The 17,538-nt window shown below is 35.1% G+C and overlaps 1 protein-coding gene and 1 long non-coding RNA gene across 2 annotated transcripts; both read right to left on the reverse strand.

Moving 5' to 3' along the window:
* Window positions 1-1,790: 1,790 nt before the first annotated feature.
* On the reverse strand, window positions 1,791-16,729 carry LOC135835945 (dihydrolipoyllysine-residue succinyltransferase component of 2-oxoglutarate dehydrogenase complex, mitochondrial-like). The gene is made up of 11 exons (XM_065350472.1): window positions 16,500-16,729; window positions 16,127-16,160; window positions 15,757-15,805; window positions 15,618-15,679; window positions 15,384-15,458; window positions 15,246-15,301; window positions 11,339-11,447; window positions 10,870-11,245; window positions 10,589-10,787; window positions 10,249-10,500; window positions 1,791-2,353 (listed from the first exon to the last, which is right to left on the reverse strand). Exons 1-11 carry the CDS (start codon window positions 16,575-16,577, stop codon window positions 2,219-2,221), a joined length of 1,425 nt encoding a protein of 474 aa, XP_065206544.1. The 5' UTR covers window positions 16,578-16,729; the 3' UTR covers window positions 1,791-2,218.
* On the reverse strand, window positions 14,372-15,231 carry LOC135835952 (uncharacterized). The gene is made up of 2 exons (XR_010556981.1): window positions 14,834-15,231; window positions 14,372-14,722 (listed from the first exon to the last, which is right to left on the reverse strand). It is a non-coding gene; the product is annotated as an uncharacterized LOC135835952 (long non-coding RNA).
* Window positions 16,730-17,538: the final 809 nt, after the last annotated feature.

The following is a 17,538-nucleotide window of genomic DNA, read 5'->3' on the forward strand; positions in this document are numbered from 1 at the left end:
ATATGCCACTTGATATTTGGGCCAAATTTTGAGTTTTGGACCTTCCCATTGAAAGTCCATGTTGGGGCTCACGCTAAAATGATATCAAATTCGTACTCTGGAAGTTCGAATTCTTACATTTTGATGTGCCACTTGAAATTTGGGGTAATTTTTGAGTTTTGAACCCCCCCCCCTTTCAAAAGCCCATTTTGGGGTTTTGCTCAAAATGGCATCAAATTAGTATTCAGGAGCTTTAAAACAATTAAAACTATACATTTTGATATGCCATATGAAATTTGGGATAATTTTTGAATTTTGAACCTCCCTTTCAAAAGCTCATTTTAGGGTTTTCGCCAAAGTGGTATCAAATTCGTGTTCAGGAGCCTTAAAAACATATATGTATTTGATGCGCAACGTGATATTTAGGTCCATTTTTGAATTTCGGACCTCTCCCTCTTAGGCCCCTTTTGAGTTTAGGGGCTGAAATATTACCAAAATCGTGATCAGCGGGTTCGTTAACAGATATTTTGATATCTCACATGACGAGTTAGCTCATTTTCAAATTTCGTACCTACCCCTCCTCGAAACCCCCATCGACTTGAGCGTCAAAGTTCGGGAAGTTCAAAAACATGTATTTCGGCACTTCGCGCCACGGTGACGTTGCACTAATTTTCAAATTCATCACCCCCCCCCCCCTCTCGAAGCATATTTCTTCAAAACGTCCATGTAATTTATGACGATTTTTCAGCCATAATTATTATGCTCATGCAGAAAAAAGTTTTAGGCGACTTGCTTCAAATGGCCGAAATTTGAACATGGCTGCGAAATCAAAAAATCATCTTCAAACTGTATGTTACTGGTAAGTTGAAAAATACAAGATTTATAGAGTCGAAAACGCCTTCGAAATACTCGATAGGCAACTTCAATAATTGGTCGAAGTCCAAAACACGGCAATTTTTCACCCATAACGAATGCCCCTGCGAAAATACCCCATAGGCAACTCAAATAACACGGCCAATGGCCAATCAGATGGTTTGAGCATTGTGCTGTGCGGAGATATTAATTTTAGTTGTCGAACAGACACACAGCGCCATCTATTGGAATAAAACGGAACCAAAAATCGAGGTTGAAAAAGTGGAGAAATGAGAGCTAGATATGCGCGTGGCGCTATCTATCGGAATATTAGGGAACTACGTCAAATTCGAGCAATAGAAATGGGTTTTCTAGTGTTCTCTGCGAAGTAGTTCCGTAATATTCCGAGAGATAGCGCCACGCGCATATCTAGCTCTCATTTCGTCATTTTTATAACCTCCCAGTTAAAAACAGAACAAAAGTTCCGTTTTATTCCGATAGATAGCGCTTTCGATTGGTTTCAAAAAATCACATTTCGAGAGCTAGATACGCGCGTGGCGCTATCTCTCGGAATATTACGGAACTACGTCGAATTTCTAGCAATAGAAATAGGGTTTGAGGTGTTCTCTGCGAAGTAGTTCCATGATATTATTACAGATAGCGCCACGCGCTTATCTAGCTCTCATTTCGTCATTTTTATAACCTCGTCGTTAAAAACAGAACGAAAGTTCCGTTTTATTTTTATAGATGGCGCTGTGTGTCCGTTGTAGCTATAATTTTCAAGTCTGATTCGAAAGAGTTGCCTATCGAGGTTTTCGCAGGCATATTTCAATTTATAAATTTGAGTTTTTATCATATTTTTTTACACAGAATTTCCAAATTCGGCTGAGCCAGATGACATATTTGTATTATCTGCACTTTGCGTGTATTTTGGTCTGGTATGAAGAATAAAAACGTGCGAAAGCAATAAGTTATATTTCAATTATTTCAGAATGTACACACTAGGCGACGACGTTTTCTGCCTAAAACGCAAAGAAAATAAATAAACCTTAAAAAATCTCGTATCACAGCAGTACGTAGTTGTAATTAGTAGTACTTTTAAATAATTACCATTTTGACGAATTTTTTTGTTCGAAACAGTATTATTAAAATCCATGATTAATACACAATTTATTTAATTAGGTACATATTTTACCATCATTAAATTAACATGAAACAGAGAAGGAGGAAAAACAAAAAAAAATAGTGATGAAGAACGAACGAACGAACGAAAAAATGTGCAATACTATTTTTAAAACTTTTAAAACAAAACCATACAATCATAAGGTACGTAGTGTTTTCAAAAATTTATTCATCTTTTTTTAAATATTTCTTACTCTTTTAAAAACTATAGTCCGGCTACGATGACGGCTGGATTTTCTACGGCGGCTTTTATTTTACGTAAAAATAATACTGCTTCTCTGCCATCGATTAATCGATGATCGTAGGTTAATGCGACGTACATCATTGGTCTGATAACAACCTGCGAGGACAAAAACAATACATGATAATATTATAAAATTGTAATTAACGCACAAGGACATCATTTTAAATTTATAAATTAACAGACTAGTTGGACCCCTCCCTACCCACTAAAAAACAAAAAAAACCACATTTTTCAGAATATCTCAAGCCTCAATATTTTGCAAGAAATTGGAATATTTCGACGAAAAGATATTTTTTCAAAAAGAATTCCGAGCCCAAAGCGGTGTTGCCAAAAAGCTCAAAGTTCCCTAGAAAATTGAGTTTTTTTCCAAAAAAGTTGAACTTTCAGGTAAAAAAAAGCTCGATCGACTAAAATAAACGAGCTTGACGTGATTAGCGATGCCGAATTAGTAATAATCGACTATTCGTACACCCTAATTGACGGTCATTTGACCAAAAAGCTCAATTTTGAAAAAACAGAAATTTTTCAATTTTCACCATTTTTGGTAATAAAAGATGCTAAATGAGACCAATTTCATTAGGACACTATGGGATATTAGGAGGTTCGATACTCCTAATACTTGAACTTTTGAATCGATTTTGCGAGCTTTAGAGAGCTTTTTAGACTGTACGGATGGTACGAATAGGGGGGTTCTTGGGCACGGCGAATTCATTTCCGGTGTTAGTTTTTGCAAAAAGCTCAAAGTTTCCTCCAAAATAAAGCTTTTTTTCAAAAATATCGAACTTTCATGTAGAAAAAAGCTCAATCGACTCGAATAAACGAGCTTGACGTGATCAGCGATGCTTATTTGATGATAATCGACTATTCGTACACCCTATTTGACTTTCATTCGACCGAAAAGCTCAATTTTGAAAAAGTTCATATTTGCTAATTTCACTCATTTTCGAGTATATTTGATGCTAAATAAGACCAATTTCATTGGGAGAATATAGAGTATTAGGAGGTTCGATACTCCTAATACTTGAACTTTCGAATCAATTTTGCGAGCTTTAGAGAGCTTTTTAGTCTGTACGAACTATACGAATAGGGGGGTTTTTGGGTACGGAGAATTCGTTTCCGGTGTTGGTTCTGCCAAAAAGCTCAAAGTTTCCACCAAAATGAAGCTTTTTTTCAAAAATATCGAATTTCATGTAGAAAAAAGCTCAATCGACTCGAATAAACGAGCTTGACGTGATCAGCGATGCTGAATTAGTAATAATCGACTATTCGTACAGGCTATTTGGCTATAATTCCGCTGAAAAGCTCAATTTTGAAAAGCACAAGTTTTCCAATTTTGATCATTTTCGAGTATATTTGATGCTAAATAAGACCAATTTCATTGGGAGAATATAGAGTATTAGGAGGTTCGATGCTCCTAATACTTGAACTTTCGATTCGATTTTGCGAGCTTTAGAGAGCTTTTTAGTATGTACGAACTATACGAATAGGGGGGTTTTGGGGTACGGAGAATTCGTTTCCGGTGTTGGTTCTGCCAAAAAAGCTCAAGGTTTCCTCTGAATGGAAGCTTTTTTTTCAAAAAATTGAGCTTTCAGGTGGAAAAAAGCTCGATCGACTGAAACTAACGAGCTTGACGTGATCAGCGATACTGAATTAGTGATATTCGACTATTCGTACAAGCTATTTGGCTTTCATTCGGCTGAAAAGCTCGATTTTGAAAAAGCACAAATTTTCCAATTTTGATCATTTTCGAGTAAAAAATATGCTAAATAAGACCAATTTCATTAGGAGAATATGGAGTATTAGGAGGTTCGATACTCCTAATACTTGAACTTTTGAATCAATTTTGCGAGCTTTAGAGAGCTTAATAGGCTGTACGAACATTACGAATAGGGGGGTTTTTGGGGTCGGCGAATTCGTTTCCAGTGTTGGTTTTGCCAAAAAGCTCAAAGTTCCCTCAAAAATGAAGCTTTTTTTCATAAAAGTTGAACTTTCAAGTAGAAAAATGCTCGATCGACTGAAATAATCGTGCATGACGTGATCAGCGATGCTTAATTAGTGATAATCGACTATTCGTACACCCTAAATGACGTTCACTTGGCTGAAAACCTCAATTTTGAAAAAGCACAAGTTTTCCAATTTTGATCATTTTCGAGTATATTTGATGCTAAATGAGACCAATTTCATTAGGAGAATACGGGATATTAGGAGGTTCGATACTCCTAATACTTGAACTTTCGAATCAATTTTGCGAGCTTTAGTGAGCCTTTCGGGTGGTACGATCTGGTTGAATGGGTGAGGGGGGTTTCCGGGGTCAGAGAATTCGTTTCCGGTGTTGGTACTGCCAAAAAGCTCAAAGTTTCTTCTGAAATGATGCAATTTTCCAAAAAAGTTGAGCTTTCAAGTAGAAAAAAGCTCCATTTACTGAAATAAACAAGCTTGACCTGATCAGCGATGCTTAATTAGTGGTAATCTACCACTTGTACACTGTAATTGTGCATATTTAAATTGGGCCTGGCACTCATGTAGATAGCGCTAGTGAGCAGGCAAATGTTTACATTTTTCAGAAGGGGCTTTTCTTATCAGCGTTTACAAAAGCATTAATTTCAAGGGTTAACACTGAAAAAATAATTTGAAGTACATTATTTTTACAATTATTATTGCATATAAATAATGACCAAATCATATTTTCATTTTCAACTTGTAAATCCAAAGTTTTGGTAAAATACGACTGATAAGAAAGGGTTAAGAAAAAAGCCCTGTCTGAACTCGGGAACAATTGGCACACTAGCGCCCTCTATGTGAGAGACCAGTCCGAATGCGAAAACATCAATTTTGAAAACGAGATAGCAGCACCATCTATGTATGTATAGTACAATATGTGAAGCAACCCTCTTTTGTTATCAGCATTTTGGAGACTGAAAACTGTATTTTCAACTTCTTTTCCACAGGATAACAAAAGAAGTTCCAGTTTCCATCATCTACCCCACTACATCATTTTTTTGCAGAATCTGTTCTCTTTTTAAGCAGTTTAGTTCACTTTTACATTTTAGATAACATCGCCCCACCAGGCTGCGAAAAAATGGTCGAGTACTATGCAAACTTATATGGAGTGATCCTGATAATGAAGTCGAAGCAACAATCCATGAGGACATCAAGTAAGAGCCATTTTTTTGGGAGGAGCTAGATGGAGCTTTGAAAGGTCCAGAAATGGAAAAGCCTCAGGCAGCGTTAAGTTACCAACAGACTTATTCAAGAATGCCACAATAACCTTTAATTAGAGACTGCCAGCTTTCTACAAATCAGGTGCTACCATATCTGAAGACTTCCATATAGCAATTGTAATACCAATTTTCAAGAAAGGAGACTGAAACGACCCAGGAAACTGTAGCAGAATAAGCCTACTAAATGCTGCTTACAAAATACTTGCAAAGATACTAGTGCAAAGAATCGAGAGCCATGTGAAGCCAATAATATTGAAATTTCAAAATGGATTTCAAAAAGGAAGATTGTGCATAGATGGAGTATATGCAATGAAGCTGCTAATGGAGAAGAGACAAGAGTGTAACCTAGAAACCCACATGTGCTGTGTTAATCTGGAGAAAAGATGTATGATCAGGTAAGAAGGAAGAAGTTGTTTGAAATCCTCAGGATTATTGAAGTGAACAAACAAATACAGTATGCTCTCAGCTCTCAATTACTTGAAACTGTTTAAGGCTATTCTCTATGGAGAGTGTTCTAATTCTAAAACTGGTTGAAATATGAAGCTGATTTGTTCGTTATTTTCATCGTTCGTTCATAAGACTGCGTGTAATCGAGTGAACGAATTTATTCGTCCGTATGTCCCGCGAACCGCTCCCATCTAAACTTCAGACGGGGATTTCTCCGTGAATTTTCAAAATTCTTTCAATCTTTTTTTCACCAATACTGATATTTCATCTACAAAAGCGAGGGTATGTAGCCATATTTTTAATTTTGCTTTTCCAACAGAGATATGAGCATCTAAAGTACCTCCATTCAATTCCCTATTATAGCCATTACATCATACATGTCCTAAATCAAAAATATCTTGATGTACCCTCGCTTTTGAATGTTTTTTGAGCAAAATAAATCAAACCCCAGAAAAATCTGTTCAATAGTTTTGGCACAATCCCATTCCAAAGTTGACCATTCTTCATCAAAAAATCTTACAGAACACACTCCATAGAGAATAGCCTTAACTTGAAACCCTCTATTAGTCAATGTTACTCAGATAAGTTGAAATTGACTACACAAACCAGTCTTAACTCTAAGCTAAACTTTTCTGAAAATAGCTAGAAAGCCTCTAAAAGTTGTAAGTTGTCAGGCATTTACCTCTATAACTCGAAAATTTCAATTCATACTTCCATCTTTTATGCATTTACATATCGCAGTTGTAACTCAATGCTAAACTTTTGCCAAAAATACCGAGAAAGCCTCTATAAGTCGTATGTTGTCGGGCGTTTACCTCTATAGCTCGAAAATATTCCAACTCCTACTTCTATGCATCTTTTATGCACTTACATATCTCTCAATTCATTCATTTCCCAAGACCTCTATAACTTGAACGCTGTCAAAATCTAACCTGCATAACTCGAAACTGATTACCTCAAAAACCTCTATAAGCCGAATGAATGACCATTCCCCTTGGATTTTGAGTTATCGAGAGCATACTGTAGTACACGCTTGATTGAAGAAATATACATGGATAATGTAATAAGAGTAAGATCCAGAAACATGTTGGAAGCAAAGAAGATAAGAAGAGGAGTCAGACAGGGATGCCCAATGTCATGTAGCCTGTTCAACATCTACTTTGACAACATGATTAAAGAATGGCTGAAAACCAAACCAAAAAGGGCTAGACATCAATAACACCCATGCCAATACTCTGCTATTTGCCGATGATCAGGGGGTCTTTGCTGACATTGATGATGACTTGCAGAGAGAGATGTACAACTTTCAGAAAGTAGCAGATAAATATGGATTGAGAATCTCGTCGTCAACAGGGTGTCTACCAGAGTACTGCACGGTGTAGTTAAAATAGCCGGATAACCGCAGGAGCTATCCGCTAATTTAACTACAGGTTACCAACTGCAGTTATTTTTGTCGGCGCGCGCAACCAGCGGTAAGTTAGGTTAATAACTACACGTTAACCGCATTCGGTTCTCTGGTGTCTCATCAATACATTTTGGTGACTCATCAAACAGATAAGACAGAATCGAACATTGCATTTCCAATAAGAACGTGGTATAATTGCAGGTAGTTTAGTTATTTTAACTACAAAATTATCCGCATAGGCTAACGCGGATATAACCGCTTTTGGATGAGTTATATTTGGTAGCTTACCGCACTTGACAGGCAACTAACGCAGATAACTTTTAACTACACCGTGCAGGACTCTGATTTTCAAAAATAGCGACTTTTCGCGACTTTTTTTCAGTACCCCCCCCCCATTTTCTAACGAAAAAAATTGGGTTCCAATAAAGTTCGCACTTATTGGTTGGTGGGAGGGGGCGGGGGGTTGAGAGGTTTGGACAACTTTCAATAGTTTCCATGTGACATAAATAGTTATCCAAATTTTCGAGCTTTTCTTTTTCCTTTTCCATCTACTTAACTTTCTTCAGTTCTAAAATTTAAATTTCTTCGATTGTTCTTTTTCTAGTCACTTCAACCACTAATTTTTCTTTTTGTTTAAGCGAGAAGTTCATTCTTTCACTTTAAAACTTTGAAAGTTGAATGATATTTTTTCAGAAATTTCGATGCGCAAAAAGAAAAGAAAACTAGCCCGAGCAAAGTGAGGGCAAAAGCTTTTGAAAATTTGACTTTTGAAAAGTAAAAAAACACGTTTTTCTTCCATCACGGGCCCTTTTTTGGTCGGACCCTCCAGAATGAGCGAGTCCGGGGTAAACTCTTCTCTTTTCCCCCTCTCGACGGTCCTGCTTCTCCAGCAATCTAACAATAATTTCCAAAAGATTACAATAGGTATTTCTAAAAATACACATACATGGCCCGTATGAACCGAGCCAACAACTGAGGGCAAAAGCACTGGTAAAACGAATTCTCCAGAAGTGAAAAAATATCATTTTTGATGTGAGAAGTCAATTTTTCTATCATCAAGACCCAACTTTTGGCCAAAGAAAATGAAATGATATGCCCGAGCGAAGTGAGGATGAAAGCTTTTGAAATTTTGAATTTTTATGATTATTTAAAATGCTAATTTGGCAGTAGCATTAACATTGAATAATACAAAAAGTTTTAAAAAATCAAAATCGGGACAATTTATAGCGACTTTTTGGTATTTTTGGCGAAAATTGCGACCTTTTAGTGACTTTAGCAACCTATTTTCAAAATAGCGACTTTTCGCGACTTTCAGCGCTATAGCGACCTGGTAGACACCCTGGTCAAAAACAAAGGTGATGGCCTTCGAGGGGAAAGAGCCAATATGCAGTAAAACTGCTGTAAATGGACTGCCAGTGGAACGAGTCAGAAGCTTTAAATATCTCTGGTGCGAGCTATCTTATGAAGGAGAGGTCAATGCACAACTTATGTAAGATCAACAAATTCCTGAGAGTAAGTGGGGTGATAAACTGAGCCATCCCTCTAAGAAAAGTCTGAGCTGAGCCTCGAATAAGAATCTACAATACGCTGGCAAGACCAATGCTGCTGTATGGAAGTGAAACTTGGACAATGATGATAGCAGCGCTATCTATAGTATGAAACATGAAACAGGTCTCTCAAAGAGAGAACAAATTTCAAAATTTTTGATGCAGTGCTTCAGGTGGTGACAATGAGAAGCTCTTTTGTTATACAGTTTTTGGATGCTGAAAAGGGTATTTAAACTTCATTTTCCTAAATAACAAAAGCAGTTCCCATTTTTACCATCCGCAGCGCTGCATCATTTTTTTTGCAGAATTCTTTCTCTTTTTAAGCAGTTGGTTCATTTTTCACCTTACAGATAGCGCCACTGTCGTATTTTTAGAATCATTTTCTGAGCTTCAGAGTGAACTTTGAGGCGTACGAAGTGTTTATAATTTTTTCCTGAGCTTCCAAGCGCACTTGGAGTCATATAAAGAGTCGTAGGTGTGGTTTTTGGACATTTGGAATCTGTTTTTGGTATTGGTTTGACCCAAAAAAAGCGATGTTATTTTGCAGATGACCAATTTTTGTGTCAACTTCCCATAAAACTTGAAAGCTTTCAAAGAGTACCTACGTTTGATTTTACAATAATTTGTCTGACTTTTAAGAACTTTTTTTTAATGATTAATTTTAGACTTTAGACCTTTTATCAATATGAACTTGAATAACAAGCATTTGCCCATCAAAATCAGTCAAAACCCCCAAAATTTTCTCACGCGTTTTTTTTGCTCGAGATGTTGAAATTATATCAGAAAATAGATTATTTAAAATGTTTGGGAATATTATCAGAAGTTGATGAAACATTTTCATAACACAATAGACAAATAAAACAAGAAATGACCCACTTATGGGTGCAAACAGTTGAAAAAAAGATTTTATAAGACATTCTCAATGCTTCACCGAAATATAAACCTATTTTGATGAGTCGCATGACATTTCTCAAAAAATTCCAAAAATCACAGTCCGATTTTGCATTCAAAATTCTTCAAGATTGCCCAAAAAAATATTTCAGTTGAAATATTCGAATTTTTCGTTAAATTTCGAAATGGTTGCACAAGTTTTTGAAAATTCCAAAATCATGATCCAAATTTAGACTTCAAATTCTTCAACGATGCTCAAAAAACATTTTTTACGAAATATTTGAATTTCTCGCAAAATTCTAACCTACGAGTACTTTGATAGCTTGCAAGGTCACTTTTGACTAATTCTATAAAGCTTCATTTTCACTTGAAAGGGAGAGGGGCACTTTACACATTCTATTGCACAGATTGAAATTTTTGGGCAGCAAACGTAAATAAAAGTAGCTACCTATATAATTCAGGCTAAAAATTGCAAATTACCTGTCCATTCAAGGCGATAGGTCTCTCTACGATGGCGTGCATTCCTAGAATAGCGGATTGAGGAGGGTTGATTATAGGAGTACCCATCAGCGATCCGAAAACGCCTCCGTTGCTGACCGTGAACGTGCCTCCGTCCATGTCTTCGACGGCCAAAGCGTTGTGACGAGCTTTTTCGCCCAACGCCGCGATAGCCTTTTCGATATCCGCGTACGTCATGCCTTCCACGTTGCGAACCACTGGTACGACTAAACCCTGCAAATATAAATCATCATTAAACTATAAATACTAACACCAAAATGCATAACATAAGCTACATTCTCTAAACATTGGTAGTACGTACTTTGGGCGTAGCTACAGCTACCGAAATATCAACGTAATCCCTGTACACGATTTCATTGCCATCAATGACAGCATTCACGACAGGCTGCTCTTGCAGCGCATAAGCCGAAGCTTTCAAGAAAGCCGACATAAAGCCGAGCTTTAGACCGTGTTTTTTCGTAAAAGCGTCCAAGTTTGCTTTTCTAAACGCCATAATATTGCTGCCAACACGACGAATAATATACAAATTAGAACAGCTTAATTCCACTCGGATTAAAATCACCCAATGGGAGCATCACTTACCTCATGTCGATCTCGTTGAATGTCGTCAACATGGCGCACGTATTTTGAGCATCTTTTAGTCTTTCGGCGATACGCAACCGCATACGGTTCATTTTAACTCGTTGCTCTGTCCTTGTACCGGTGATTTCGGTCGAGTAATCCTGCGGTGGCACTTTGACCGTGGCTGATTCTAAAGATTGAGCGTGCCTGATCGCAGCTACCGGAGGAGCTGACGCGGCAGGTTTGGGAGGCGGTGGAGGGGGTGGAGGCGCCGCTGCGGCTGGTGTCGGTGCAGCTGCGGCAGCTGAAGGTGGGGGCGGCGGAGGTGGAGGTGGTGCGGCTGCTGAAGGCGCTTCGGCAGGTTTCTCTTTTTTGGGCGCCGGAGCTGCTCCGCCTTCTGTGAACAGAAAAATGGAGGATAAGTTTAGTTGACAGTTGAGAAAAATAATCATCAATTGATACAGTTCGGAGGGAAGTACAAACTACTCACCTACGGCTTTTACTATACATAGTTGTTGACCAGCTTTGACGGTCTCGCCGTCTTCGGCGAATCGTTCTGTAATGACTCCGCTGATCGATGATGGAACTGGCATCGAGGTCTGCAAAAAACAAAAACAAAAATATCAAGTATTGATTTTTGAACCAAGACACAGAAAAATGTCTGACTAAATTTGTAGGTGTTGAGTTTAATTTGCCTAATGAGCTATGTATTTATGAACCTTTTGAGCCGACAGACATCGATTTTGAACTTTCTCGGGATTTCAAACAATTTTCGACTGCAGATTTTTGAAAAATTCCACAAAAAACTAATTCAGTTTAAAGGTGCAAATAATTCTAGAAACAAATTAAAAGAAGTTCTAAAATTCTTTTCAAAATTTATCAAGTCTCGACAGCAATAGAAGACATATCTTTCTTCCTTCTCAAAAAATTATTGGTCAAAGCAAATTAATGAACCTAAGGAATCGTGGTCATATCAATCGAAAGCGTGACAAGATCTGTCGTCCCGAGGGAATTTCCGAATAATAATTTGAAAATGATAGCAAAATCTCAACTTGCAGCCTTGGTTTACAAACTTTTTCAATCAATGTCACAGATAATGTGATAGAAATTCTGGGAAAGGAAGGAGATGCGGAGCGGATCTTCTGGGGTGAAGGTATCATTGGACAATTTTAATTTTACAAAATTTTGATGAAAATCACAAAAAGAAAATTTTTTTAAATTGGAGGAGAAAAGGGTTTAAATGGAATTTTTTTTACAAATTTCTGATGAAAAACACAAAAAAACAATTTTTGAAAATGGAGGGGGAAAAGGGTTCAAATTGATTTTTTTATAAAAGATAAAAATTACAAACAAAAACATTTTTGAAATTGAACGGGAAGAAGGGTTCAAATTGAAATTTTTCTACAAAATGTTGATAAGAATCACAAAAAAATAATTTTTGAAATTGGAAGAGAAAAAGGGTTCAGATTGAAATTTTGAAACAAAATTTTGATGAAAATCACAAAAAACAATTTTAGAAATTGGAGGGAAAAAGGGTTCAGATTAAATTTTTTTCAAACAAAATTTTGATGAAAATCACAAAGAAAACAATTTTTGAAATTCGAGGAAAGAAAAGTTCAAAATGAAATTTTTTTACAAAATTCTGATAAAAATCACAAGAAAAACCATTTTCTAAAATTGAAGGGGAAGAAGGGTTTAAATTGAAATTTTTTACAAAATTTTGATAAAAATCACAAAAGAAAAACAATTTTTGAAATTGGAAGAGAAAAAGGGTTCAGATTGATTCTTTTCCTGCAAAATTTTGATGAAAATCACAAAAAAAGTGTTTAAAATTAGAAGAAAAGAATGAGTTCAATTGAAACTAAAAAAATTCTTTGATGAAAATCACAAAAAAAAACAATTTTAGAAATTGGAGGGGAAAATGGGTTCAGATTGAATTTTTTTTCAAACATAATTTTGATGAAAATCACAAAAAAAACAAGTTTTGAAGTTCGAGGAAAAGAAGAGTTTAAATTGATTTTTTTTTACAAAATTTTGATGAAAATCACAAAAAAAACATTTTTGAAATTGGAAGAGAAAAGGGTTCAGATTGATTTTTTTTCTACAAAATTTTGATGAAAATCACAAAAAAAAACAATTTTTGAAATTCGAGGAAAATAAGAGTTTAAATTGAATTTTTTTTTACAAAATTTCGATGAAAAGCACAAAAAAAAACAATAATTGTTTTTCAAATAAAATTTTGATGAAAATCACAAAAAGAGAACAATTTTTGACAAGAAGGGTTGAAATTGAATTTTTTTTTACAAAATTTTGATGCAAATCACAAAATAAACAATTTTTGAAATTAGAAAAGAAGAAGAGTTCAAATTAGAATTTTCTAACTGGCTAAAATTATTCCAAAGGCTTCCATCCACAATTGCACATTTTCTGTTTGAATAAAGGCCGCAGATACAGTGATGGAAACTTCTATTGAAATGAGGAAGGTAGGGAGAGAGGGAGGGGAGTGGACTTTCCAGAAACGGTGATGAGGATGAGCCAGTGTATTGTTTATTTTCCAATATTTTTCAACAATTTCAGGGTGTCTAACAAAATTTTAAAATGAAAAAATATGAATGTAGCAGCATATTTTGTAAACACTTGGGATTTTTTAAGGGGAGGGGGGGGTTAAGTAACCGGACGTCGAAAATGTAATTTTATCGCTTTAATTTTTGAAATGAAATTGGGCAAATCAGCAATTTTTTTTCAACGAAAAAATAAAAAAAAAACACCAATTTTTCGAAATAAAACGAAGAGTTTCAAAATAAAATAAGAAAGAGATGAAATAACAAGATTGCCATTCGATAGGTATAATTTTGCTCAATATTCATATAACGTATCAAAATATTAATTTCCCCTTCAAATCTGAAATTTATTTTTAATCACGTGATAAAGAAAAAAACTGGTCCTAGAGAAACGAGGGCAAAAGCTCTCAAAAATTAGTATTTTTCAAAATTTTAAAATTTGAATAATTTGAAAAAAAAATCAAACTTTTACATAAAAGAAAAACAAACGAGCCCAAGTGAAACGAGGTCAAAAGCTTTTAAAAATTCATGTTTTGATAAGTGAAAAAAAGGGTTCTTTATGCAGGATAAGTTTATTTTTCTGATTCAAACTTTGAACATTTTTTGAATTTGAACAATAAGAAAAAGGAGAAATAAATTGAAAATTTAAAGTTTGATTTGAAAAAAAAAACAGTACTTTATGAAAAAAGATTAAGATTAGGATAGCTGCAGGACTTGCAGGACTCATGGGCAAAAAGAAAAACTATTTCAGGACTTGTAAGACCGTTAAACGCCCTAAAGAATTTTCGCGAGCAAAATTCAGGAGGGGGAATCCGGAGTAAAAAGTTTGGGTTTGGCGAAAAAAGTTGAAAAAATTGCAGTCCCCCATCCCCATTTTCATCATTTATGCGATAATTTAGCTGAATTTTAATCACCTCTTTTCCACCCCAAATCCTTAACAATTCTTAAAAAATAAAAAAAGAACAATACCAAAATACGAATTTTAAATCATTTTTCAAATACTATTTTCAATTCGTAAAAAAAAATATTGTGCAGTGTAAAAATTTAACTCTAACGTTAAAACGAGGTCAAGTATTCTGCGCAATTTCTGGCTTCGAACCAATATAAATTTCATCTCGCCAAATCCAAGTCAAGAGTACAAAGTAAATACGTCTGATACGATAATTTAGGGAAATCATTTAAAAGTGGCTTTGAATATATCCGCGAACTTGAGGAGTTGAGCAGTACGAAAACGGAACTGAGAGGGTCTCGGAGCTGACTGATTTTCAACACTCTGACGTCACAACTAATCATCACAATTTCAAAATTCATATCTGCGAAAATTACAAATCAAATCGATTAACGACGTATTTAAATTCTGCGACAGATCAAGAGCCAAACTCAATCACAGAAAATAGATTTAATCATCAAAAGTTCGAACCTACACTCGAACGTGTCGAAATCAAAATCGAACACGAATCGTTTGATAAAACACAACGAATTACATTTCGAAATTCATTCTACTCCTTGACACTGTCTGTAATCAAGATCACACAACATAAAAAACAATACGTAGCTTCGATGAAAGCCTGCCAACTCGAGAAATATTACGTCAGCACGATGAATCAATTTCCATCAACGAAAACCCGATTCATTTTCCAATTCGAATCGAATTTCACCAAACTATAATACTTTCATCTAAAAACCCCAATCGTTCAAAATTTCGGGCAAAAAAAAATCACGATAAAATTTTTTTTCATTCATCGTTCCCAGGTATACGAAAAAATACTCTAAATCGACTTAAAAATTCACATCACCCTAAGAAAATTATCTTATCAAAACTGTTAAACAAATTACCTTATCAGTTTCTATTTCGCACACAACTTCATCAACGGAAACCGCATCGCCGACGTCTAGATATCGTGAAAAAAAATGAAAAAATTAATTAAAATAAAAAATTACCCAACACTTTTGCTCAAAGTCACATCAACTCACTTTTCTCCCACCTGACATCTCCTTCTGAGACAGAATCAGCGAACGGTGGTACTTTCAACGTAACTTGTTCTTCGTCTGTAAACAAACCGTCAAAAAAAACACTCGTCAATACAAAGTTCATACAGATAATAAAAAAGTTTTCCACTAATTAGGAAATTGTCTGTGTTTGGGTTAGTAACTTTCGACGAATAAGTTTACTGACCTATGCTAACAATACTAATACGTTCAACTTACATAGTATCCGAGAAGTATGGAACAACCTGCTCTCAAGGACATATTGATTGTGGTTTCTTAAACTGGAAAAAAATCCTACGATTTATTAATATTATTATGGTAATCCAACGTCTCGGTGTAATTATCAAAGCGAGCTTACTGTTTTGTACTGGTTACAGGTGAAAATCCTTGGGTACAGCATATTCTACCTGCGACAAAATGGAAAACAAAATCCGGTTAGAATCGAACAGTATCTCGTGTATAAATTACTAGAGTTTGGTTTAATTACAACGTTAAGAATGTCGAAATGATACTGCTGCGGTGCAATATCATCGAGATAATAATTAATCTAGCGTGTTATAAAACGTTGATTTTTATTTCAATTTTATACTATGACTAAATCTACGCTCGTTAAAACTGATAGCACACCTTTAAATGGCATCAAAGGTGTATAAAGTCGTCGATTACGACGTGATAAACATCTAAACTACAAGTAGTAATAATGCTACAAAGTACAGAATAATTCTTACCTTTGGTATTATACAGTCTAATTGGTGTTGAGTTCTGAAAACAGAAAACACAATAAGGAATTAGTACACGTTCCAGAGAATCATTCGTTAATATAAAAATACATCTAGATCTATTATTAAATCATCAATAACAATTTCACCGGAGAAATCAAACCAAAAGTGGAAGTTGAATTCCACCAAAGCTGAATCGATGAACGCCGGAGTGTTTTTTCAATACACAAACACTTTCATTCAACGACACACAGTTCAGTTGTTGTATTATTATGTAATTCGAGTAGGTACACACCCGATGAATATTCATAAACGAAAAAAACTTCTAGATTAATCAAGAACCCCTTAGGAATAATTATTACAAAATAATAGTTCAGCTTACTTGATTCTTATTCACATATTTGAACAGCTTGACTTTATAATTGGTCCGGCAGGCGTGCCTCAGAAGAACCGCTGCCATTGGAAATATCGACTTCGGGAACGAAACGAATTAACTAAAATACATAAATATAATTTTCATTAACTTAAATTAATTATAAAACTCCGGCGGTAAATGAAAAAATCCAAAGGAATAATTCGGAGAGGACATGAAACCACGACACCACAGAAAAAACTCCAAATCAGATGTCCACTCCGGGAATTGCTATTTTCACAACGTTCGTATGTGAAAAATGATTAAAATGAAACATCACTAGCGCTCCCTACGTTCGTGGTGAAGTTGGTAACTAACTTTTTTGTTTTTTTATTTTTTATTTTTTTTTTTCAAAGTTTTGTGTGTTTGTATTTTATTTGAGTATGTTATCAATTTATTTCGAGATTTATCAAGAATAAATTATGCAATTTACAATTTTCAATGAATATTTGACAACAACTATTGAAAAAAAAACAGTTGAAATAAAAAATCTCGAATTTTACAGTTCAAACGTTGCATTTTGCATTTCAATTTTTAAGGGGATATTCTCAATACATGGTAGTATATCGGTTTGCCTGCCAAACGTAAATATAATTATTCAGAGCCGCGGATGCACGGAATGGGCTCAAATTTGAAATATATGCTTTTCAAGACATTTCGAACAATCCTATGCATGCGTTTGTCGATACGTTAAATAGTTTTCGAAAAAATACGGTTTAATGAAATTTGGGACTTTTTGGTGAAAAATCCAACATTTTTAAAAGTGTATTTTTTCGAAAACTATTTAACGTATCGACAAACGCATGCATAGGATTGTTCGAAATGTCTTGAAAAATATATATTTCAAATTTGAGCCCATTCCGTTCATCCGCGGCTCTGAATAATTATATCAAAGTTTGTTCCATAAGACTAATGTAAAATAAGGCATTTTGGTTATGCAATGAGAAAATTTGGTGTATTGAGAATATCCCCTTAATAAACTATGATACAAATTTATGTACAATTTAAA

The sequence above is a fragment of the Planococcus citri genome, chromosome 1, assembly GCF_950023065.1.
Source record: "Planococcus citri chromosome 1, ihPlaCitr1.1, whole genome shotgun sequence".
In the NCBI taxonomy this organism is placed as follows: Eukaryota; Metazoa; Arthropoda; class Insecta; order Hemiptera; family Pseudococcidae; genus Planococcus; species Planococcus citri.